This window comes from Falco rusticolus, chromosome 7 (assembly GCF_015220075.1).
Source record: "Falco rusticolus isolate bFalRus1 chromosome 7, bFalRus1.pri, whole genome shotgun sequence".
Taxonomy (NCBI): domain Eukaryota; kingdom Metazoa; phylum Chordata; class Aves; order Falconiformes; family Falconidae; genus Falco; species Falco rusticolus.
In genome coordinates this window covers 14,777,007-14,801,863 of record NC_051193.1, presented here as the reverse complement: position 1 = coordinate 14,801,863, position 24,857 = coordinate 14,777,007, and the positions used below count along the sequence as shown (strand labels likewise).

At 37.8% G+C, this 24,857-nt stretch overlaps 1 protein-coding gene and 1 long non-coding RNA gene across 2 annotated transcripts in view; one reads left to right on the top strand and one right to left on the bottom strand.

The window, feature by feature from the left end:
- LOC119151223 overlaps positions 1 to 6,429 on the bottom strand; it is a 102,652-nt gene extending 96,223 nt beyond the window's left edge. Inside the window, exons 1-4 of the long non-coding RNA XR_005105343.1 lie at positions 6,271 to 6,429; positions 5,912 to 6,003; positions 4,448 to 4,540; positions 2,142 to 2,240 (exon numbers count right to left, since the gene is read on the bottom strand). This is a non-coding gene — a long non-coding RNA (uncharacterized LOC119151223). The remainder of the gene's footprint in view (positions 1 to 2,141; positions 2,241 to 4,447; positions 4,541 to 5,911; positions 6,004 to 6,270) is intronic.
- Positions 6,430 to 8,822: 2,393 nt separating this feature from the next.
- DTWD1 (DTW domain containing 1) lies at positions 8,823 to 23,392 on the top strand. Its single transcript, XM_037394664.1, has 5 exons — positions 8,823 to 9,288; positions 10,936 to 11,217; positions 12,268 to 12,411; positions 13,623 to 13,896; positions 18,754 to 23,392. Exons 2-5 carry the CDS (start codon positions 10,942 to 10,944, stop codon positions 18,981 to 18,983), a joined length of 924 nt encoding a protein of 307 aa, XP_037250561.1. The 5' UTR covers positions 8,823 to 9,288; positions 10,936 to 10,941; the 3' UTR covers positions 18,984 to 23,392.
- The last annotated feature ends 1,465 nt before the right edge of the window (positions 23,393 to 24,857 follow it).

The following is a 24,857-nucleotide window of genomic DNA, read 5'->3' as shown; positions in this document are numbered from 1 at the left end:
TTTTTCTCAAAAATGTTGCATTTGTGCACAGGTGTGTTTTGCAGCAAGTACTATCAACAGGTCACTGTTTAGACACAGAGTTTATCAAGGCTGCTCAACAATCTGAATTTTAAATCTATCCTTCACTACACACAACTTGTTTTTATCAGCTTGACAGTATTTGGACTTGGACAAATGACAGGATTTGAATGAAATGAAAGGAAAAGGTTTCCTTCATTTATAAATCTGAAGCAGTCAAAATTTATTATGTCACATACTGCATGTTTCAGAACATTTACAAACATTCTTCAGTCTTATCAGTTAGTAAATATTTTAACATAGACTGTGAAATTCTGTCTGCATAATACTATTTAATATGTTAATTTGAAAAAGGCATAATTTTTTAATTTTTTTAATTTTTATTTTATTAATAACAACAACTTAATATGCAAAATGGATCAAAAGTCAGGATTTCAGAGTGTCTGACACCAACAACAAATTAATTATTGTTTTATGTTGGTGATAACTATGATCACATGACTATTAGGAATTTGTTCCCCTGGTTTGTATATATTTCTGTACCAATGCAATCCTACTGATCCTACAGCATAAAGGAAGTAATTTTGGATAGTTACTTACCAACTTTTTAAAACTTTTCTATAGTGAGAATTCAAATTTGTTTGTAAAATAAACTACTTTTTTCATTATGGTCTAATTTATACTCTAATTATGTATACTTATATAATCTGTATCTGACTACATTAAGCATTTAGATTTTAAAGATAAATATTGATGAAAGCTTACACATACACTTCAAGTGGAAGTTATAAAAAAAAATCAAATGTACTGTATCTTGGCCCTTCACAGTGCCATGAATTCTGACTCTGCCCCAAATGGACTTTCCCAAGGAGAAAGCTACCCTGACCTACCAGTCAACTAACTGGCCACCAGACAGGGATCACCACCTGCAGCAAATCACAAACACAGGAGAGACATAGCTCTAAATCAGCCCTGGTTTTTTCACCTGTTTAAAATACTGAATTCACAAATGTCTGCTAGTGAAGTAATGAAAGTATTTCAAACCATCTAATTAAAAAAGCTATTTAAAGCCATAGCTAACTTCCACTGAAGTGAATAAGAAATCAAACCAGAAATGTTAGTGTTGAAAATTTTCACTTACAACTTTTGTGACTAATTCAGTCGAGGGGCAGGTGCAAAAGCTTTATCTTTGCTTATAATTATTACCCCACATCACTCACGTAGAAGATGGGGGCATGCACACTGTGGGAATTAGCATATCATCAAATAAATCTTGCCTTGGCTGACAAAAAAAAGCTGTTAACAAGCATTAATTAATGGTGCACACAGAAGCAGCTGGACACTGTAAGGGCTCCATTTCCCTGCTTTTACTCAAATGAAAGAAATAAAGAATGTTTTCAATTTTTATGCCCTCAAGTGAGAGGCATGAGTATGTACTTGTGCATGTACATACTGCTGCTGACACTGCTGCTACAAGATCAGTTTCACAACCTTGAGGTTCATGCTTACCAGCTGTGGGGAAAAATGAATGATCACCCCCAGAAGAAATTAATTTGAAATTCATTTCCATAATAGCATTCAAGTGTATTACATACTTGCTGCAACCTCCTACTTTATCAAGCCCACAATTCCTGCAGCAAATCTGATGTAGGTGTTACAGACAATCATCTCACTGCATAATCTTAAATCACTCCCTCAGCACTGTCAGATCCGTATACTCAATGATCCATTTAAAAAAAAGTACCATGTAATTGAAGATGATGTGTAACATACATGCCAAAGGGGACTGCAATAAAATTGCATATTCTACATTCTAATTCTGGGTTTACCTTACTTTTGAAATTTTTTTCATGCTTAATATTAGTTTAAGATTATTGATTTCAGAACTTTAATTAGTGATCAACACTGGGACATAAGGGCAGGGCAGCAAGAAGAGTCCTTCAACAATAATGGCTCTTAATAATAAATGACTACTGCATTTCTCAATTTTGTACCTTCAATAAATGCTAATGGTGATACTAAAAGGAGTATGAAAATGGAAAGCAAAGACAAATGAGTCTAAATATTTTCAATAGTCTTTATCAGCAGGTTCTGTTTAGGATACTGGAAGAAAAAATAAGTACTTGGAAATGCTGTACTCTTGTAAGTCTCAAAGTTGTGGAGCTTCCAAATGTCTTCATAATTCTGAAAGCTGTTTACCTTGAATGAGGGTAGTTACAGACCTAAAAAGAAAAGAAAAACATTTAGCAACTAAAGTTAATTATTATGTTCCCCTTGTGTTAAACAGCTGCTCCAACAAGAAAATACTAATCTAATCACACAACCAATTTTTTTTTAAAGTAAAATTTAAAAAATATTCTACAATAGAGTTGTTCACTTGCTGGTACCCCCATTTTATAAAAATACTTCCTTAGCAGTTGCTTTCTTTTATTGCCCTTAAGAGTCTGTCAAAGTACATTACATGACTTCAATAATAAAGTTTATTATTTTATATATAAAAATATAAGGTTTGTTTCTTGTGAGTTTCTTCTTTTTCAAAAATTTATTTTCTATCAGAAGATGACTAAACCCATGCCAAATTTCCAAGATGTCTCAGAAAAATCTAACAAAGGATTTGTTATTTTTACATATCTCAGTATTTCCTTCAATAGAAACTTTAATTGACCTTTAATAAGCTAAATTACAAATACAACATGACCTTATTTAAAAATTTTGAATCACTTCACATATTAACTCAATGGGTTGTTAATAATTTAGGGTCCAGTTTTGTCAGTATTCACATTAATATTTCAATTACAGAACCTGCTCATCCCTGCTTATGTCTGAAGTCTAACCAACATCCAAGAAATACCAGGACTGAGACATTCCAAACTACCAGAGGCACATTTGTTCTCCTTCAAGTCTTTCATCTAGCACATTGGAAAGTCCCAGACACTAAGCTTCAAGGATTTGATCATAATATGCAAGATTAATAAAACCAATCATATTTACACTGTATTTGGAATTTTTCATTACCCAATATATATAAATTTGTGTAGTCTTAGAAAAACTGACTGACTCCTGAATGAGTGATTCTCAAAACTTTTCTTTCTCTTGGTTTGGTATCAGGGGCATTTCTTTGGCTTCCAATTCAAAGTATATTCATAAGACAGAATGCTGTGTACTTTTTTACATGTAGCATAAACTACTTCATCTCTACATTTCTACCCTTTGACTCCTCAGTAAAGTATTTGGCAATCTGAAAAATGTTTAAATACTTAATTCATAATCAATGCTTTTTCATACAATGATATAAACAATGCTTTCAGCTAAGACAATTCATACTATGAACTGTGAATATAATTCAGATAAGGAGCAACGGTCTAAAATTCAGACTTTAGGTGACTACAAAATATCTTTGGAGATATAAAGGAAAAAAAGGACTTTTTCAAGTTTGGGGTGTCATTCCACCCCCCACCCCCAATAAACATACAGAGGTAGGTGCAATCCAATAGGTATAATTCTGGCTCCAAGGAAATAACTTGAAAATTTGGTCTTTGTTGCCTAATCCATAAAAAGAATTAAAAGTATGTAATATACCTTTGCTTTCCCCATCTTACTTGCCAGAGTCAGAACTTCCTTTGCACCTGTTTGCTCAGAAGCAATGTCTTAAAAAGGAACAGCAAGGTTTAGCTAGAAATAGAGGCCATATTGATGATTTTATTGATTAAAAAACTTTTCATATATCTAGTTCTACATCTAAATGTGTATGTGCACAAGCCTTAAGACACTATCTAGTCCTACTGCATTGCTGGAATAATCAGAAGACTTAAAAATCACCATTTTGGTCTTTCTATGTCTCATCGTTCCTTCATAACATCAAGATCTCTGGAGAACAACATGTTTTCATAGACTTTTGCCTTCACTTTGTTTGGGCCTGAAACAAGATATTCCTAAAGCCCAGGCAGAACCCCTGGGATTTGAGCCTATTAGAATTTTTTTAATTATAAACGTGACACTTCACACTTGCAAACTGAGGAAAAGCTGTAAATACTTATCTGGGACAATGTGGGTTACTCTGTTGGAGGGCAGTAAGATGTTCCTCTAGATATGCTGGTCCACGTTGTAATGAAAATACTTTTTCAGCATGTTTCCCTAGTTCAGTGATACATGTGTTTCTTCTCTTCTCCAAATCAGAGAGTGGACTGATGTTCAATGGAACATGTTCACACAGATATCTACATAAAGCACTGAAGGAATAATCTTTTTGCAACTTAACCACCAAAGAATAAGGCTCATTGAGAGAGATACAACTTGACCATTCCTTCTGTAATCACTACACAGTAAAAATAGTTATTTCTGAAAATTATATAAATGCAAAGATTAAATTAGCTAATCTGTGAACTTCATTTGTAATTGTAATACCAGTATAAACGCATTTTACATATACCTTCTAAGAATCTAATTTTGGCAACACTGCTAACATAGACTGTGATTTCCTCCTCTCCCATCCATGCACTGCATTCAGAGATGATTACATCATCTGAAAAAGTCAGAAAAACAGAAATAGTCCAGGGAGGCCCATCGTAGCGTACACAGAGTAATTAAAAAGACTATAACTTTTTAGTTAGAGAAGGAGATAGCTCCAGAAAAAAAGGGTTATTATGCTTCTAAAGAGACAAATAAAATCATGTGCAATTTAAGTTCTTGGAAAGGACAGTAACGCCTTCCATCTGTTGAGAACAGCCTTGGAAGCACAGGAAGAAATTCTGTTCCTTGCTCTAGCAAAGAATTTAAACTAGACGCTTAATTATTTAAGCAAATTGTTGAAACCAACAGTAGTCATTTGAAGTTAATCATCAAATTGGTTACTTTCCTGAAATAACTTAGTAAGTGTTAATACAGAGTAATCAGTGGTTTCAAATGCTCTAGTACAGCTGAAAAACCATGGCATGTTCTATCTCAATAGCAGGGCAGAAAGACAAATTATTTCTTTAAAAAAAAAAAAATTAAATACAAATGATTAATACACATATGTTCATTTCAAGGTAAAAATGGAAAATGTGAGTAAAACCAGTTAGAAAATTAAAATATATTAATATTTTATTTTGACATTATCCCAAATTAAAATGTTTCCTTTTCTTATGTCAGATTGCTTCTCTTACAAATATACGTTTTATTTTATAATTAAATGGGCTGCCCATCAAAACACTTTTAAACACTTTTTGTTTCTTTGTTCCTGTGAGAGAAAAAGTTCTGGTTCAAAGCAAAAGAGCAATTTTTCTCATAGCTCTGTATTTAAAAGGTTTAAGTGAATCAATACTTGCAAATAACATAGGCAGCTCAAAAGGAATGCTCTGTTTCCTCCAGAAAGAATGTAATCTTCACGAATCACTGGTGACCACATTATATTAAATTCTTTAACAAAATACAAAGGCATATTCAAAGATTTTCCTAGCAGTCTTATCAGTACAAGAAAAAAAGGAAGCTCATTAAAAAGCAAAACTAGCTATTCCCCTTTTTGTATTCATCAGAACTTTTTGCCTCAGGATTCAAGACTTTGTTATATTAGATATGCTGTGGACTGATCAAATATTTTTAACAACTCTTGGTTCAGTGTCATCACTCGAGCATGCTTCCAACAATAGAAAATTGCCGCACAGCAGACAAAAATTTTCCTCCATGGTTTAGCTTTAAGAAAAAAGGAAGTTAACAACTGAGAGGCTGCTCTGTTAAAGGTTTGCCATTTCTACAAACCTCTTAGTTTCCAGTGCCTGAGGGTCTTGGAAATACAATCTATGCTCAAACTCAATTCTCAATATTTACATTCACATGGCTTTGCTCAGGACCTGACTCTTGCATGTTCACTTCACCATACACATGGGTAGTTAAAATAATAAGCAGTTAGACTCACCAAATCTTGAGACCGTAAGAATTCTTCCGAGGTAGAAGGAGGCTTTTGCATTTTCTGATGACATACAGTAAGAATTGTTCTCACCAGAAGGCCTTAAAAACCCCCAAGATAACATATATTAGCAAATATTTGAAGTTTAGATAACTAAAACTGACAAAGTTATCACTACAGCACTTATAGAGCATGTTCATTGTAATTTCTTCCAATAAACAGAACATTACACATTCTTAGATGTCAAGAAACACACTAAAAATGTGTGAGATGCAAGGACATTTAAACATAAAGGCAGAACTTCCATTTTCTTCTCAGTACCTCCATATAAAATATTTATACTATTTATGTACTCCTAAGATACATACTGAAGAAAAAGTGGCTGTCTGGTCACCTGGCAAATTTGTTCTTTTCTTACATATTCAGTTTTTGTTTAGAAGCTGGAAGAAATGTGAGGGTTGCGGATTAGCAAAAGTTCTATTGAAATCAATCAACCAGTATCTTCTGAGTTCCATATAATAGTATAATTAAAACCTCAAAATTTACACTGTTACATCTGAGCAGAAACCAAGTGAGAGAAATACCGTTTGAAAACAACATCTTTTTAGTAAATTGTGAAATTAAGAACCCCAAATAAAAATTATACAGCAACCATTCCTAAAAATCACTAATAACACATCTTTTGTGCAAATAACTGTATAGAACAAAAGTATACAAAGGAGTAATTCAGATTTCAGAGTGTGCTTTTAAATAATGAGCAGGCTCCGTTTGCTCCCAAACAAGTTCTGGATAAAGCACCCAGAGAAATCATTCAAACAAAGTAAGAGATGGTACACTTAGTAAAGCCTACTATAATTAAGTTTGGCAAGAAAGAACTTTTGAAACTATTATGAAGGTGGTTGTGTCCAATAAGCATTTTGTTATTTTGACATAATTAGCTACTGCAGATCAAGACGTACTGTCACAGAGTAAGGAGGCAAAAAAATATGGATGGTGAAATGGAGCTATTTTTTCCTACTACTGCAATGTATTACATACACTGCTAGCATGAAAAATGGATCAAGTCAAAACAAAACAAAATAACAGCAGAACGCTGGTAGAACTCCTCTGCCACTGAATGTAATACCACTGAAGTTAGTGATGGTTTTGGGGTGTAACTGAGATCAAAGTTTGGCATAAGATCTGCCTACAGTGTCAACTTTTCCCCCTAAGGCTATTACAACTAATATACCACAGACTTTATTTCGCTGAGTTGAGAGAAATATTCTCTATACCAAAATTACTGTTTTAGTTTAGTCACTTCAAACTAAAAATGCAGTTAGTGAACACTGAATATTGGGTAAATGCTACCGTAGGGCACCATCCTCAACCAGGCCAAGGAATTCCACAGAAAAGATCCCATGTCCTATTTCGAGAGAGATGCAAAAACAAGAAAGGAATACAGCAACACTTCTTCCAGACCTTGGTGTCAACTGTAAATATGCAAATATGCTACTAGGTGAGGAAAAAAATAATACAGGTAATAAAAATCTAAGTGATATAGCTTGCCTGGAGCTAACAAGGGAGTGAAACAAAGCCTTCAGCCTTCTACCAGAGTGGTTTCCAGGTGCTTCCACCAAGAAGACAGACCCTGCAGAGCAGTACCACCGCCCATGGTGGAAAGGCGTCAAGGAGAGTAAAGTGCGGGGCGTGTTTCACACGGGCTGGGAAAACCTGGGGCCGGGGCAGAAACCTGCTGGAAAGGGTATGGGGTTTCTGCTCAGGCTTATGCGACACAAAACATGGAAAAGCTGGTTTGGGGTGGGAGGTCCTCAGATAAACACCAAATCCAACGGCAGAGACAAACCCTCAGGAACCACCCTGCCTCCAGCTGCTCCGAGCCCTCGAGCCCTCGTCCTCTGGCAAAGTGGGGGCCACTGTGCCGGCCAAGGGCCCTCAGGCCGCACTGTCAGTGTCCATCAGTCAGTCGGTGTCAGTCAGTCAGTCGGTATCAGTGAGTCAGTCAGTGTCGGTCAGTCAGTCAGTCAGTTGGTATCAGTGAGTCAGTCAGGGTCAGTCAGTCAGTGAGTGTCGGTCAGTCAGTCGGTGTCAGTCAGTCGGTGTCAAGTCAGTCAGTTGGGGTCAGTCAGTGGGTCAGTCGGTGTCAGTCAGTCGGTGTCAGTCGGTGTCAGCCAGTCAGTGTCAGTCGGTGTCAGTCAGTCAGTCAGTCGGTGTTAAGAGTCAGTCAGTCAGTGTCAGTCTGTCAGTATCAGTCAGTCAGTCAGTGTTGGTCAGTCGGTGTCAGTCAGTGTCAGTCAGTCGGTGTCAGTTGGTGTCAGTCAGTCAGTCGAGGTCAGAGTCAGTCAGTCAATGTCAGTCGGTCAGTCAGTCAGAGTCAGTCAGTCAGTTGGTGTCAGTCAATGTCAGTCGGTGTCAGTCAGTCGGTGTCAGTCCCTCTGTCAGTCACCCGCGCGGGGCTGCAGGCAGCAACCGCCACCCGCCCGCCCGGCCGGCCGCCCGCGCGCGCCGCCCCTCAGGGCCGCCCGGAGCGCTCCCGCCGCAGGGCACCGTGCCGCGCGCGCTCTTCCGGCCCCCGCCTTCCCGCGCCGGCCGAGCCCGACACTTTCGTTCCGGGGCCTGTGGGGGCCGCAGAAGAGGCGGGCGGCCCTGTTCGGCGAGTGGCGGCCCGCCGAGGGGCTGGAGCCGAGGGAGCGGGTGAGGAACGGCGCGGTGCGGAGCTGCCCGCCCGCCGCCAGGGCACGGAGGCCGCAGCGTTTGGGGGAGGGAGCGGCGGGGGCCGCGCGCGGCCGGCAGCCCCCGGCCCGTGGGGTGCTGGCGGGGGCGGCGGGGCCTGGGGGCGGTGCGACAGCTCTCCCCGTGGCGGGTGGGCCCCGGCCGCCGGCAGGGCCGCCCGCGGGAGGGGGCCGCGCTCCGCCCTCGGAGGCCTCGGTGTCCTGCGGTGATAGGGGCCGGGGCCGGTCACGCCTCGGCAGCTCCCGCGGAGCATCCCAGGCGCAAAGGCCTGTGCCCCGGCAGCTCCCCGCACCCTGCCGGGCCGCGCTCGCCGTGCGGGGCGGCCGCTGCGCCCCGGGGCCGGTACCCCGCAGGCCGAGGCCGCGCCGCCTGGGTGACAGGCTGCCTGGCGGGCCGGGGGGCAGGGTGGGCGCACGGCAGCGCCGGGGGTGAGCGTGCCTTGGGCACCGCACGAACCGTGCACAAACCCCCAGTCCTGAGAGAGGCGGAGGCTGTCCTGGAACCGCAGCCGGAGCGTAGGGGCAGCCTCCGGCAGCAGCGGTTATCAGGGTCGTGTGGATGGAGTTGTTACAGTCTCAAAATCGTATGACTGAATCAAGATTCAGCTCTTACAAGTTGTGTAAACTATTGCTGTCTTTCTAAAAAATCATACGGTACGTATAGTGCTGTAACTTGGCAAACGGCAATTATTTTGAGACCACAAAGGTTTTCCTGTGCCCTTAGAGCAGCGTGTCTCTTGGCAGTGTCAATAATGAACGTGCTTGGGGGTGTCACAGCTGAACCCCGCAGTGCCGTAAGGCATCACACTGAAAAGAACCAGTTTGCAGGCTGGGAATGCATGTCAAATTACAGGGCCTCTCGCCCTCTTCGCTTCATGAGGAAACTTGATAATGGTATGGGTTAGTCTGTATATTTGCTTCATGGCTGAGATATTTAAAAGCCAATTGCACTATGAAATTTGTATGCATATTAGATTTTGTGTTCATTTGAATGGACATCCCTGACCTTTCAAAAGTTGGAGCTTGTTGGCGGGGGAGGGTATCACAGCATGCATGAGTATTTAATTTTACCAGAAAATAACAACTCGTTTTTCTGGGATTAATTTTAAATTTTTGTTGGAAAGTTAGCCAAGTGTTTTGTTTTCGTTATTTTTCAATTAAATTACACTTGGCTTTATTTAAACACTTAATTTTGGATCACATCTCAGGAATTCTTGTTTGTTTGTTTTTGTTAAGCATGACTGTTTTGTTACATCATTTCACAAGTGTGATCCCTGACATGAAAAGTAAACCTAAATTAGCTGAAATTAAATACTGAGAACTACTTTTTTAGTTTTAAGTCATGCAGCACAGAGTGCAAAGGGCAGTTTATAACTACTGCAGGCTCCTGGCTGTGGGCTCCTTTGAAGACTAGAGAGGACCCCGAGTGATCTAGTCTGAAGGGTTTCACTAAAACTGTGACTATGAATCTCTGCACACAGCAATATTAATTCTGTCTGGATCGGGTGTGGGCGTACAGTCAGTTTTTTGATACATTACTCAGACTACACAGTGAAAATTTTATGCTAGAGGGTGAGACATCTGTCCTGAAGAAAGCCTGAAAAAAATCCATCAATGTTACTGAATAAATACAAACTTGCAGAATGAGTCCAGGCTGGGTCAGCACTTGCTCTCTGGTATATGGAACACCAATGCTGTGCTTTAGCTCTTGAGACTTAATTTTTCAGCCTCAGGCCTTGCTCCGGAAGATTCTTCTGTTTCACAAAGTTCTGTCAACAGAGGTTGCATTCAGGTAGGCTGGTTTGCCCCCACACAAATACATTTCAGGATAGAGATCTAAATTTGTACAATTAACTTTTCTCTTACTGATTTCTGTCCTGTAGACATTTAATTCATTGTCAATGGTCATTCAAAAGACTAATGGGACTGCTCATCCAGGTAAACAGTGTCTACCAGTGTTTTCACAATCTTTTAGACACTGATCCTACCAATAAATACAATTCTGCATGAGTTAAGTGAGTGGGATAACTTAGTAAAATGATGAATAGCTATATATGTGCATTAAGGATACAGATCTCCATTCTTTCTAGCCATTTATCTCATGCTCTCCTGAAATCCTTTTGGAGTTCTTGGTGCAATAACAACTGAATCAGATGATTTTATTATTCTTTCTCTTATAGGAATTGCCTTCCTTGATGAGTATTTTTTGCTAAACAGGATCATACAGAATCGTTTCCAGTGAATTAATTCATAGTATATTGGATTTTTTATTTAACAGTTACAACATATTGTCTGTTTCAGCTAACCATGTCTTTAAATTCATCTGCGCTTTTAAATGAAGAAAACTGTCAGGGACAAAGAAGAAATACTGAATGTTTGGAAAGTCTAGAACTGCAGACTCCATCATCGCTTCAAGATAACCCACTTCAACAATTACAGTTAGCATCGCAAGAAGTACTGGAAAAGGCAAAAAAGAGTGGGAGATCAAAATGCCCCCGATGCAGCAGTTCAAGGATGTTTTATTGTTACACATGCTTTGTTCCTGTTGAAACTGTCCCTACCAAAGAAATTCCAACTGTGAAGGTTAATATTTCTTATAGATTTTTAAATAATATTCTTGTACCTTTTAGTTTCTGGAGACAGATAGTCTGTCTGTGACCATTTCTTTTCTTATTCATTCTTTATGGGTGCTTATCTTTAACGCAGGTATAAGTGTGAATAAACTACACTTAAATAAAATTATTGTTCTTATTTGAGGGATTACATTTACAAACATTGACAGTGTTCCAGTCCTCCCATAAACATTTATGTATCTACCAGATGAGAACATAAGCTGAAGTCAGCCAGCTTGTCGTGCACTTAGTTCTTAAATGTTTCTTTACAGAAAAAAAGGTGTTACCTTTATTCTTCAGTTTCTAAGAACTCTGGCCAGAACAGAGTATATTGCAAACAAAAAATATGATTTTCCCATAACCAAGAGTGATTTTTACATAAAACGTGAGCTAAAAGACATTCCTAAATGTCATGCTTGTATAATTCAGATGAGCACCCTCAAAATACAAATACGAAAAAGTATAATGCCTTTCAGCTAAAATACTTGGAGAAACCATCAAAGAGGACTGATACATTTTGCAAAATCACCTACCTGAGAACTAAGATGCATTTGGAGACACTCTGTAGTTTGAAAGCATCGTGAAAATACTCTAGAAGTACTTTGGAAATTAGACCTAGGAGATTTAGGTGTATTTTCATTGAAATGGCCATTTTTGCAATAAGGTGAACATAAGTATTCATATTTAGGACCATTATATTGCTTAAATTAATATCACATCTTATTTACCTTATTGATGCTATTTCTAGAGGTTTTACCACGCTGCTGCTGCAGCATTCCAAATTGCATTCATTGCATACTTGGGTATTTACATGAACTGAGAGAATGTAACAGGTGCTTCTTGTCACTTGTCTCTAGTTTAGTTCTAAACCTATTAAAATAAAAACATTTTTAAAAATTGTCAAATATCTCTTAATTACATGGTATAGGGATTCCTCCCAGATTTTGCGTAAATTTTTGTACCTGGAAATAAGATTATAAGTATTGCTTATTTCTTTTTTTTTCTTTCTGTCTTACTGTAGTTACCTTTGAAGATTGACATTATTAAACACCCAAATGAAACAGATGGCAAAAGCACTGCTGTGCATGCTAAGCTTCTGGCACCTGATGATGTTACAATTTATAAATACCCTTGCATTCCAGAATATGAAGAAAAAAGACATGAAGTAAGAAATTCTGTATAGCTAGATGGGCTGTGTGCTGGGGAGATGGGGAGATGCAGATGTATCTTCTGCACTTCCTCCTGCAGTCATAACGAACTCTGCTGGGAGGAAGCAGGAGGGAAGCGCTGTTCTATTAATCCACTTTACTCCATCTTGCACTCGCATAAAGCTTGGGCCTACAAATACACACACAGTGGTTCTGGACTGTCCTCCAGAGCTTAGAAAAACTGTAGCACTATCTAACCACATGAATTTCCTATGTTCACCCCCTTAGAGAATGGATAATTTGATTTATTGTGTACTATAAGAAATATTTTACCAAAATACATGATACAGCAAGTTAAACAGCAGTTAGGTGTTGTGCTCCTCATAGTCAGTAGCTGCAGTATTTAAAATTCCTTAACATTTTTAACATTCGCTATTATAGAGGAAACCTACTAAAATGGAGCTATTGTCTGTCAATAGCTAGTCAGCACACAGCCTGAAAAAACTGAGCTCTAAACATTTAAATGGTGTGATTAATCTGAAATCTAATATTTACACATTTGATGTAATAGTTAACACTTGGATCACATGAAGTAGAGGGTAATACAAATATGTCATAGAGACGTTATTCAGGGAATGAGCCATGAAGGAAAGCATAGGTGGCAAAGAGGCAGGAAGCTGAAAAAAAGCAGAAAGAGCCGCAGGGAAGGTGGGCAAAAGCAAGAAGAGGTCGCAGTGACTTTGTATGGTCCAGGCTTTCCGAGTCACAGATTGGGAATGCTGCACTAAGCTACTGAAAAAATTCTGAGTAGGGCCATCACTGGTCTTTTTCACGTAAGATATTTGTGAGACATGTAATAGATGCAGAAGAGATTATTTATTCTGATACAATATTTGTGAATGAAATTAGAAACTATTCTTTATGGCCTTCCTGTCCCACATACTGCAATGACAAGTGAAATTTGAACTTTCTCAGGCACTGACGCTGTTGTCTTGACTGAAAAAACTTCTTCACAGAAGCATTAGAGTTGGTAGTAGAGGCATGGAGGCAACATTTAATTAATAAGATCTCTAATAAGTATCTTCATTCGTTATTTTAAGAGATACTTTTTCATCTTGTCCTGACTTAAATGTTTATGGGTGGGGATAGAAAATACCTTTAATGAAGAGATTCCTGGTGTTTTATTAGACTTTGTTTACACTCACAGTTCTTTCTTTTCTTCATTTAGATAGCACTTATATTTCCTGGCCCCAATTCAGTTTCAGTGAAAGACATTGCTTTCCATCTCCAAAAGTACACTAAGAAAGGTGTTTGTGATAATGACGATGACTGTTCCAGAGAGCCATTTCTTAAACAAGCAAAAATAGAACCTACAGAAGAAAAAAATCTAAATGAATGCATTTCAAGCAACAAGACTGAAGGCACTAAACTGAAGAAAATAATATTTATTGACAGTACCTGGAATCAAACTAATAAAATAATAACTGACGAACGACTTCAAGGTAAAAAGAAAAAAGTTGATGTTATTGCTACAGGAATTATTAGGGGAAATATATATGTTTTTATAACAGACCTGAGCATAATATATGTTTATTCTTAACCCTATATCTGAGAATAAATGAAAGATTCAACAGTAGCATTGTCAGCTACTTCAGTGCTGTAGAAAACTTGAACCAAAGACTCCATTACTTTTCATGTCATATAATTTGTTCTTCAATATAATAAGAATACTTAATAATATTCTAAATTAATACTAAAGAAAGCATTTACATTTATTTCTCCCACTTGTTTTTTGGAAAAAATTTCCTCAGTCTCACAGAATGGAAGCTGTCATGTGAAGACAATGGAAGGGTAGTTTGAATGACCTCGGAGAGAAGCCAGAAAGATTTCCTTTGCAGTTTTTCAGGAGACCCAGGGGAGCATTTTTGTACACGCTGGTGGTAGACAGGCCACTAGAAGGTGAATGAGGGATCTAGCAGATAACAGCACAAGTATGTCATGGCTTGGTTTCTTTTTCCAGTAAAGCTCTTTTTTTTTCACGGTCATTTTGATGACCTACTTTCCAGAGAAAGGGGATTGTGTGCTTCCCTTCTACACCCTCCCACCTCTGAAAGCAAAACCTTGTAATTCTGCAAAGGTTTGTTGTCTTAGGTTCGTTATAAGAAGTTTACATTTAAGTATTCTAAATAAACCCACGAAAGATAAAACAATTTAGCAATCGCATTCCATTTGTTTTGAGATAAATAAGAGTTTGAAAATACTTTCCTTAGTGAAAAAGGTGCACTTAGCTGGGGGGCAGGCTATCAGATTTATACATTATATATATAACTACTACTGACTGCTTTGCACTGGACCCTACAAGGAATTTCACAGACTTCTTACAGGCAAGATAAATGTTGCCCTGCTGTCTAGTCAGTTTATTAAAGAATCCCATATGTTCGTATAATACATTGGCTAATTAAAATCCCATTGCTAAGTATTTAGATTAACACAAAACATACTCTATCAAATAAATTAAAGTATTACTGTAAAGATTATAGTAATAGCACATTGCAAGTTAACTCTAAAGTATTTGGAACTTATTTTAAAAGGATGAATTTCAGGAACGTAACAGGCAGCCACAGGAACTGAAGATTTCCGTGGAAGCTTATGCAGTACATCAGTCAAAAATTCATGATTGGTGTTACTTCGGAGCTCTTAAAGAATGGTTTCCAGTTACCCCATGTGAATGCTGGTCTGGTGGACTCTTCCCTCCTTTCCAGAAGTTCGGCTCTGTTCCAGCTGAGTATTCTGAGTATTCCAGTCCTCCGTCTTCCTTGAGCACCTTTCAGGATTGCTGTAAGGTGTGACTAGCGTCACACAAGTCAGCCTCTCTTACCCACACCCAGGGGAGAATTTTACCCTTCATGCAGCAGGAATAAACGTGCACAACCTGTGCATGCATTGCTTTCCTTAGAGCCTGTCATAAAAGATGAAAGTTGCATTAATAGTCCTTTTACAGATTGCAGTTTTGACTTCCCAAATGAATGGGACAGACTTCCCTTAGGCATAAACTGATGAAATTTTTATGTTGTACACACATGAGAAGTAGAGAACTATTGTCATTTTTTCAGTTCAACTGCAAATGAAGTCATCATCCAACAAACTATTGCTCATATATTAAAGTTCAAAACTGAGTGTTCATAATTCCAAATAAACAGTAACTGCCATACTCAGAAAGATTTAAGTTACAATAAATAGTGGATGGAAACGTTAACGAAGCCAAGAAAATGTAAAGAAAAGTGTTGTATTTTATAAGCCTGCATTTGTATCAAGTAAATCTAGCTAATTGTTCTACAAGAGAAAGTGAATGTGTACATCAATCTTAAAAAAAAAAAAAAAAGCCTGGCAAACTTGGACAAAAAGTACTTCTATATCTTGGAAAAGTGGTGTAATACATCTTCAGAAAGCAAAACTAAATCAGTTGTATTAAAAGACAGGAAATACTTGAAAGTTGGTAATGTTAAGGATTAATTACTTCATTAAAAGTCATCACTAGATCAGAAGGGAAACAGTTGCATCTAATGTTAATGATTACTCTGTCATATGAGTGATGAAGCTTATTGGCAACATCAACATGGTTGCTAAAGAAACATTGCTTTGGTATTTTTTGCTGTTTGATCCACTATCCGCTTTGTATTAGCCAATGTCTTATTTTATTAGCTTATACATTCTCTCCTACAAGGCTGAATCATACATCTGCCTTAGTTGGATTTTTTTGTGTTGCTTTTGGTTTTTTAAAGTTTCTCTGCTTACTTTCATTTCTGCAAGAATTTCCCACAAGAAAATGGTAGCCTTTGCCTATGCTCAGCTAGGATATTTGAGAGCAGTAAGTTGACATTCTCTGAGGCAAATTCCCCCCATCCTCATTTTTCTGACAAATCTCTTGTCATCCTCTCATATTTTCATCATCATGTCTCAAAATCACACTCGAGGGTGTGATGCAAAGGCCATAGCAGAGGTAAGATGAATCCAAAGTAAATGCCTTCTTCCTCAGCCTAAATCCTTAAGTTACTTATAAACCTTGAGAATCTAAAAGATTAGGAAAGGAGCAGAATTCCTGCCCGAAATAGAATTTTCAAGCTGCTGCCTCTTTAGGAAATTAACATTATAATTGAAATAACAATAGGCACTTTAGTAAGAGCTTAGACTCTTACTAGCTACCATAAGTGCAAACCATAATTACTCATTGCTTAAAATTTTCCGCACTAGTATTTCTTGAAGTAGTGGATCTTCCAGTTCACTATACAAACTGTAGGGATGAAGAGGTGGTAGAAAGCTCAGAGTAAATGACAGGCATCTGCATGTGTGTAAACTTTACCACTTACATACATCATGTTGGTAAAAACTTCGAACCTCTCTTAGATGTAAGATCAGTGACCAGCTATGATTAATATAGGATCCTACAGGCCTGAGCATTCGATTGTTATAGCGGAGGGAGCACAGAGACTGCTGTGATAATAGGATGTAGCATATCAGGAAAAAATGGAGGCTTAAGGAAGGGTGGGAGAACTCTCTGAAAGGTGGTGTCTGCTCTAAGACACATATACGGGAGAATAACTTCTGTAAGGGAAACTTGGTTACATTACCTAAGGAGATGTAAAGATAGCTGTATTTCCCTTTCACTTGATTTCAGATTCACAGAAACATTTATTTCTAGTGAGCTTAAAGTATGTGGATGCTTTTTAGCCACAAACATGTTGATTTCCTTGGTATTGTAAGCTTTCATATGAACAATCAGTACTTGTAGTAAAACATTGCCTTTGGCTGTATAGATACAGATACAGTACAGGTGACAGAAACATGCTCAGTAAACTGTAACCCTTAACAGCCTCTAATTTTTTTATTTAAAAAAACCCTCCTAAAATTCTATGTTTGAAATTAACTGATCCAGCATTTGAGGTAAGCTCAGTAGTATCAGGGGTCTTGCCTTCACTGAACTTTTGTTTGTATTCAAACCACAAATAGGTGGGAGTTTACATTGGAGGAATCATCCCCTAAATTTAGTTCACTGCTGTTAAGGTGGAAGCATCACTGAATTTAATGAAAGTTTTCACTTTGGTTAGGGCTGAAAATTCAAGAGTTGAAACATCTTGAGGGAAAAATCATAATGCAGTTTCCTATTACTATTTTGAATGTACGTGTATATGATTAACAGAGGTAATAATTAGACTACGTTATTTGAATTTTTGGTTCTGAAATACCAACAACATTTGAACTCAGTGATGGAATCATTCAGGTTTTTTAAAAAACGCATTAAGAGATTTCTTTTACTATGCAAGGTATCATGCATTACTAACTGCAAAACAAATCTTGCAATTACACTAGAAAGAATTAAACATACTTTCAACGTAAGAAGTATAGAATCACAACTGCTAGGCTATAGGCCAGTTTGCACTCCTGAATTTGGACCTTACTGAAACGTCTTTGTTAATAACTTCCAAGCAACTCTTAAACCATGTTGTTATTTATACTATTACTTGTACTAAACCATCCCATGACACACAATATTCAATTTTAACATTTAGAAAAGGTAATTTTACAACCTGATCCTGGTATTATTGACAGGTGTGTACGCATTTCTTTATAATCCAGCTGTCCACCCTGTTTACGAACTGATTACACATTAAGGTGGTTTTAATTTTGAATAGTTTGTGCATCTTAAGGAACATAAAAATGTTCCTTAACAAGATATGTGTTTAAAATTCATCTGAATGATAAAAGTAACAGACTACAGTAGATAAAAGATTTTCATGTGCCATACAGATACCAAATGTATTTCTTTCATCTCAAGTGGGAATGCTTTTCGTTTCTAATAAAATTAATGACCAGATTCTGTCATAGTTACTCCTGAGTAATCCCAGTGAGATTTCAGTTACCCAACAAGCATAAATGAAAAGTGTCTGGCTCTTAGCAAATACTCCTCAGTTCAGCAAAACTAACAGCGTGAGGGATTCTGTGTTACACTTGAAAGGTATTGGGTCTGCCATGCTTTTTCACTCTTCCCATCTGAAGAGACCCTGCAGTTTACTGAGGGCTGTGAGGCTGTAGGAATGAAAGGATAAACTGTAAATTTTAATTGCAGACATGAGGATTGTAACCTAGAACTTACAGCACAACTTTCAAAGTGGTCCACAAAGGAGGATAAAGTCATTGCCTCCATTTTATGGATGAAAATTGGAGGGACAGGAAGAGAAATTACTTGCATGCAGGCATCTAGCAGGCTAGCAGCACAGTCGGAAAACATAACTAAAGACTTGTTTGGCATCCCATCCACCAATCCGCATTGTATAATCTGTGTCATCTTTTTTTCTTGACAGGGTTGCTACAAATCGAGTTGAAGACAAGGAAAACTTGCTTTTGGCGTCATCAGAAGGGAAAGCCAGATACATACCTTTCCACGATAGAAGCAATTTATTATTTCCTTGTGGACTATCATCAGGAGATTTTGAAAGAGAACTACAAAGGACAATATGATAATCTGCTTTTTTTCTTTTCATTTATGTACACATTGATTAAAAATGCCAAGTGTTGTGCAGGAAAAGAGTAAGATGTCTGTCTATAGGTAGGTAACACTAGATTTAATTTTGTTTCTTTTTTAATGATAAACTGCACAAACGTAACCTTTTATCTAACTGAAATCTGGAAATAGATTGTACTCTTAATAATAGCTACAGTGTTTGTCCAAAAGTAAGCTGTAGACCTTATGTCCTGCACATGTGAGGTTGCAGAACTACTGATGAGCAGGCTAATTAGAATTACTTATTTGAAAACAATTACTCTCTGCTAAATCTTGCTGTGTTTGAACCTACAGACCTGATAGGCTCACCACAGCGAGAATACTGCCATAGGTGAGGACAGGAGGACTTAGCCCCTCTTACCATAAGGAGTGATCACTCTAACTGTAGAAAGAAATTGTGATGCTAGCTTTTTAGTACTATTATTGCTTTGTTTCAGGTGTTTTCTTTGTGTTTTACCCAGTAATACTGATTTCACTTTCATGACATCAAAAGCTTATGGAAATTATTGGGATGGTATTTAATTTAGAGGGGTGAAGGGCAATACAAATGCAAATACAAATTGGATGCGGCCAATACAAAATGAAAGACCACATTAATTGAATAGAATACGAGTTACGTGCTTTCAAGATTAATTCTGGAAAATTGTCCTAGTAATAGAAAAGAGCAGTCTCTAAACATCATTATAGAGTGCATGATTTCCACAGTACTGCTCACATACTGTTATATTAAGATTATGTACAATTTCTTGGATAATTTTAGACTTCTTCAAACAAATGAATTTAATTAAGTGTTTATTATTCTGTAATATCATTATTCTTCTGGGGAACACTAACTTAGTAAGTGTCACTATGGCATATCACAGACAGTAAAATTTTGTAGATGCCACATACTTGTATTCTAAGAAGCAGAAAAGGCTCATGACACTGCAGCAGTTGTCTGACAATGTAGATCTTTTTACAGGACCTTAGCAAAGTAATTTGCAGAGACAAGAAGTAGGGAAGATGGCAGTTCCAACCACACATTTCTGGTAAGACTTCCTTAAATTAGGCAGATTATGAGTCTGCTGTGTTTTTTCTTTTGCAGTAATAGTGCAAATTTGAACAGCATAAATAAGACTTTGTCTATGCTGATGAAATTTTTGTTGGTATGTGTAGCACATGTGAATGTAATTAGACAAGTATGACTTTGCCAAGCTATACCAGTACAGCTAATGCTGGCAGAGGCAGTAGACCTAAGCTATATCTTTACAAGTAGAGTTATACAAATATATTTTTATCATACTAGGATGTTCTGCCAGAAAAATCCATGTTGGTAAAGAATATAGTCTTAAGGTAGAAAAAAATGTTTCATTAGAGGTGTGATCTAAGTTGGATAAATATTTCTGAATATTCTCAGAGGTGCGTTACTTAAGAAAAAAATTAATCTTGTCAGTGGCAGATTGAAAAATTACCATAGATAAATTTTTAAACAAAAATGACGAAGTTTTTGTTGTAATTTTCCTCAGAAAATCTGCCAAAGTTGTCCCCTGTAGCATACTCTCCAGGAGGGCATTCTCATACCCTGGTGAACGTAGGAACAGTGCCTTGAAAATTACTTCAAGAAAATCTTTTAATGCTTACAGAGCAATCAAGGCAGATGCAAACAACTGATTTGTACTGCTTTTTAATGCTTCAAGATACTGAAACCAAAGTTAACATTGCTTAAAACAAAAGGCACAAATACACTGTCTGCAAGTCATACTTACCTTCAGATTTGTATGCTTATCTGCACAAGTGAATGCATATAAAAACGTATTTCAGTGGACAACCAAAACACATCTCCTCTATTTGCAAAATGAAATGCTAGAATGCTAGTTAAGTTACATGAGTGCACATGCAGTGTGTGAACTGTAAAAGCAACCACAAGAAACAGGCTGGAAGTCAGAATGAGAAAGGTAATTTTTAAATGTACGTACACATCGAGTTCATGTGCCAGGCAATGAGAAAAATCAGCAGTCATGTCTCAGTGCTATCGAAACAACATATTCTTATTCATTCATGAGAGATTATTTTGGCTTTTTACAGTGATTAATGCTATTTCCTTTGGTATGATTTTGATACTCTTTTGACATTTCCATCTGTTCTTGTATTTCTTAAACAAAGACTGTTGTAATGCTTTTTAAAAATCACACAAGTATAATAGCTTGAGAAGGAAACTTTCACCCACTTTAAACAAACAAAAATAAAATGAACCCACTGACCTAATGTTTTACAAGAACCAGAGAGAAAAATGGGGCGGGGGGGGAGGGGGAGTTACTTCCAAGACACATTTCCCTGAAAACATGTTTTTTTTATTTAAGAAGCAGAGGTCAGATAAAAGTTTATATAAGCTGTTCTTTGTTACTTTTGGAAAACAGTTTCATAAGGTTCAAAATGGTTTCCAAATTTAAGTTTTCTGTACCTCACTTTATTTGAACAATGGGAATTAAGAACCTATTCCAAAAGTAAATTAATTTTAATTCTCAGGTGAAATCAATGTACAGAAAAGATTTTAAGTCTGGAACACTGTGTCCAGAAATTGGGTTCAGATTCTTTTTCTTCCAGTGCAACTTCAGTGTAATGCAAGAGTCATTCTTACACCAGCTGACAGAGGCATATCTAATATCTGTAATTAATTATGGTCTGTTGATATTCCTGTGATAACCTTTTATAGGGCAGGAAGGAGGTTATTGTCACTTCTGCTGCAAATCTGCTCTGTCTGAGCAGCAGATGTAGTTCCCCCTTCTCCCCCATCTCCTGCTCTCCCCTCAAAAAATACTTAAATCCTCTGTTAAATTTCTGTGTCGGTATAAGAAGCTAAACCAAGCCATCCACCTCACACTGAAAATGTCTCAATACCACTGATCTATTTGTTTCCAGCTTTGAGACTGAAGAATAGTTTTGTTCCACCAAATGAAAGCAATCAAGTGTTTAATCCTTTCAAGTGCAATTAGAAGCACTGACCTCCTTGTTCTTTAAAATGAGGGTCAGGGGGAGGTAAAGGCCAGTTCTGAGCCTTTTCTTTCATATCAGAATACCCCTTCGCTAACTATCTCTTCTGTTTCCAAAAACATCAGACAGCAAGGGAAAAAACAGGCTTCTACCTCCATTAGCAGTTAACTTAAACAGCCATAAGTTAAAGGGGGAGGAAAAGGAAGAGCATCTCTATCTATCTCCTTTCACAACAGAAGACATCTGGCCTCCTGTGGGGAGGCCCCAGATAACAAAGAACCTGTCATTGCAAACCTCCGAGATGCGTTCAGAGAGCCGTTTTACCTGCAGTCTGGCTCATTCATTTCCTGCCACTGAAGCCATCTGCTTTTGCTTATTGTGGGTATTTTTGTTCTTTGTTTGGCCAGGAGCATGAAGTGGCTTCACTTCAGCATGCCTGTATGCTTGGTCAGAGGGAGGATTTAATCCTTTTCTCAAGATGAATAAGAGAGGGAGCTGCAAAAAACAATTCCTTTCCTGGAAGGTAGCACAAATGTCATCCAAGCCTAGGTTGAATGAAGGGTCATGTCAGTGCATGGGGTAAAGAAACGCTGAGATTGAAAATAGATGGCAACTTGGAATCTACAGCAGAACCTTCCAAAGCATTTGTAATCTCACCTGATTTAAATCCTTTGCTACTGCTTCTTGCAATTTTTTTTCAGTTTGAGTCTCTCCGGTTTTCCACACAGGCTTCTTCCGGCCCGATTGCAGAGTAATGTAGCAATCTGCTCTTGCCTTTCTCTTGCACTGAGTTTCAGTATTTTGCTCAAATGCTTCAAAAATCAGTCTGTCTTCATAAGTGATAATCATAGCATGCTTATTTAAAATATAATGTGATGTGAAAATCCATTCCACCAATCCCTATCTTTGAAAATGCCAAAACAAGGAAGGGGGAAAATTACCAGTCAGTTTCCCATCATTTACTATAATGCAGTTAGTGCACTCCCAGGTACCATTAACTTGTATCACAAAGTATTCCAAAAAGCCACGCATCAGCTGAATTCATGAAACTTGTTTTGTGACACAAATCTTGATGGTCACACTGCAGCAGTGTTAAACTAGGTGAGCTTTCCTGCTCTGATGAAAAGATTGTGTGGCAGTAAGATGCTGGCCTACAGACAGCAGGATATGAGGTCACCCATTAAGGTAGGGAACGACCCAACACAATTACTGAAATATTATCCCTTGTCTTGAGAGACATTATTTTAGTAAAATTCCAATACTGTTATTAGTACGAATATTGATTTTGACTAGCGATACTTGGCGATACCAACATTCAAATTAAACATTTATATGAAAATTTTACTACACTGTTTGTGTTCACTTGTGGGAAAGATAACACGTTGCCGCCATTTTATGGATTCTGAAGAGAAATCGGATGCTGTAGAATTTTGAAAGTAGCATATCACACTAAACTTTAAAAACACTCATAGTGGTATGGTTATTTCACCACTACCTGCCAGAAAAAAAAATAATTAAATAGTTCTTGAGTCCCACAGCAAGAGGTGGGAACTACTTCTTTAATGCAGAACAGACTTTGTGTTTTCACCTCACTGAAAATGGAAATTTTTGTCTAACTTTAGCAGTACTGGTGCTGTTATCACATTTCAAATCAACTATGATTTTACTGCTGGCTTCAGACCACTGGTGTTGCAACAGGATGTTTAGAAACAGACCACAGAAGAGAATGCTCCGCACCAGAATACCCGAGATGGGGTCCTACCCTACCGGTGATGCTGTGCACGTCGCTTCCCTTGCCCATGAAGTTAATTTCTGCCTCTGAATAACATGTCTCTACATATGAAGCTGGGCCCGTAAGTCACTTGGACTCAGCAGGAAATCTAAAGGCTGAGTATCGTTACAGAGGTTCTGATGTAACATTTTCCAACAGGGGTAGAAGAACTATACAGAAGAATGTGTACGTGTGTAAATATCAATACATATGTACCTCCCTCCTAGTGATAAATGCATTAGAACACAAGCCAAAGGTTTTGTCCCATGCTGTTTCTGTCTTAGGGAACATAAAGACAAAGTAAATCAAAGTGTGGTATCTAGAGTTTACAAAATTAAAGAATAAACTGTTATATGTACAGAGCAAATGTGTATTTCAGTTAGATACTGACATACAGCTGTTAGCGTACACAGATGACTAGGAATCCATTTGTTAAGTTTGGATGCACTATCCAGCACAAGTGCTGTATTATCCCTTCAAACCATACGCTGGAAAAAAAAAAATAATATTCTATACCTTTTCACCATTCTGAATATTTCTGTTAACGAGCCTAGTGTAGTTCCTTACTTGTTCTGTAAAGCATCACGTTTTCCTTGCATCTTCAGGCAGCACTGAAGTATTAGATTTTTTTAAAAAAATAGATATAAATTAAGGACATCCATCCAGGCTTAACAGGGCATGCCCAAAGAGGCCAAAGGGGTAAACAACAGAGTAAAATTGCAAAGAATAAATTTAGAGAAATTTATTTCTCTACACAGAAATTCTGACTCACCTGCACAGAGATGGAGCCATGGATCATGCTCTGCCATGTTTAGAAGAGGAGAAAGGAGCAAGAGCGTGCCCGCCCTGCTACCAAGGAAAATGCATTTGCCTCAAGTAACCATGTGCATGAACACGTAACAGTGAGCATGCATATATAGTACCCTTCATGGAAAACTCATCTATAATGCAACTGGATGTTTTATTTGCTTTCTTTTGATTACTTACTGGAGAAGAAGATAATCAAACCAGAGTTAGTGCTTCTCGGTTGTTTTGGGGTTTTATTAATAATATGCAATTAATTTATAAATTCCTCAGTCAATGCCAGCATTTACTCTTATTTCAATGTAATTTTATTACAAACAACAGTATGTAAACCTATTAATGTACCTAAACTTTATAAT

Coding starts and splice junctions, on each gene's coding strand:
- DTWD1 (XM_037394664.1), top strand. CDS start 10,942: ATGTCTTTAAATTCATCTGCGCTTTTAAATGAAGAAAACTGTCAGGGA. Junction 11,218..12,267: donor AAGAAATTCCAACTGTGAAG/GTTAATATTTCT, acceptor GTCTTACTGTAG/TTACCTTTGAAGATTGACAT. Junction 13,897..18,753: donor AACTGACGAACGACTTCAAG/GTAAAAAGAAAA, acceptor TTTTCTTGACAG/GGTTGCTACAAATCGAGTTG.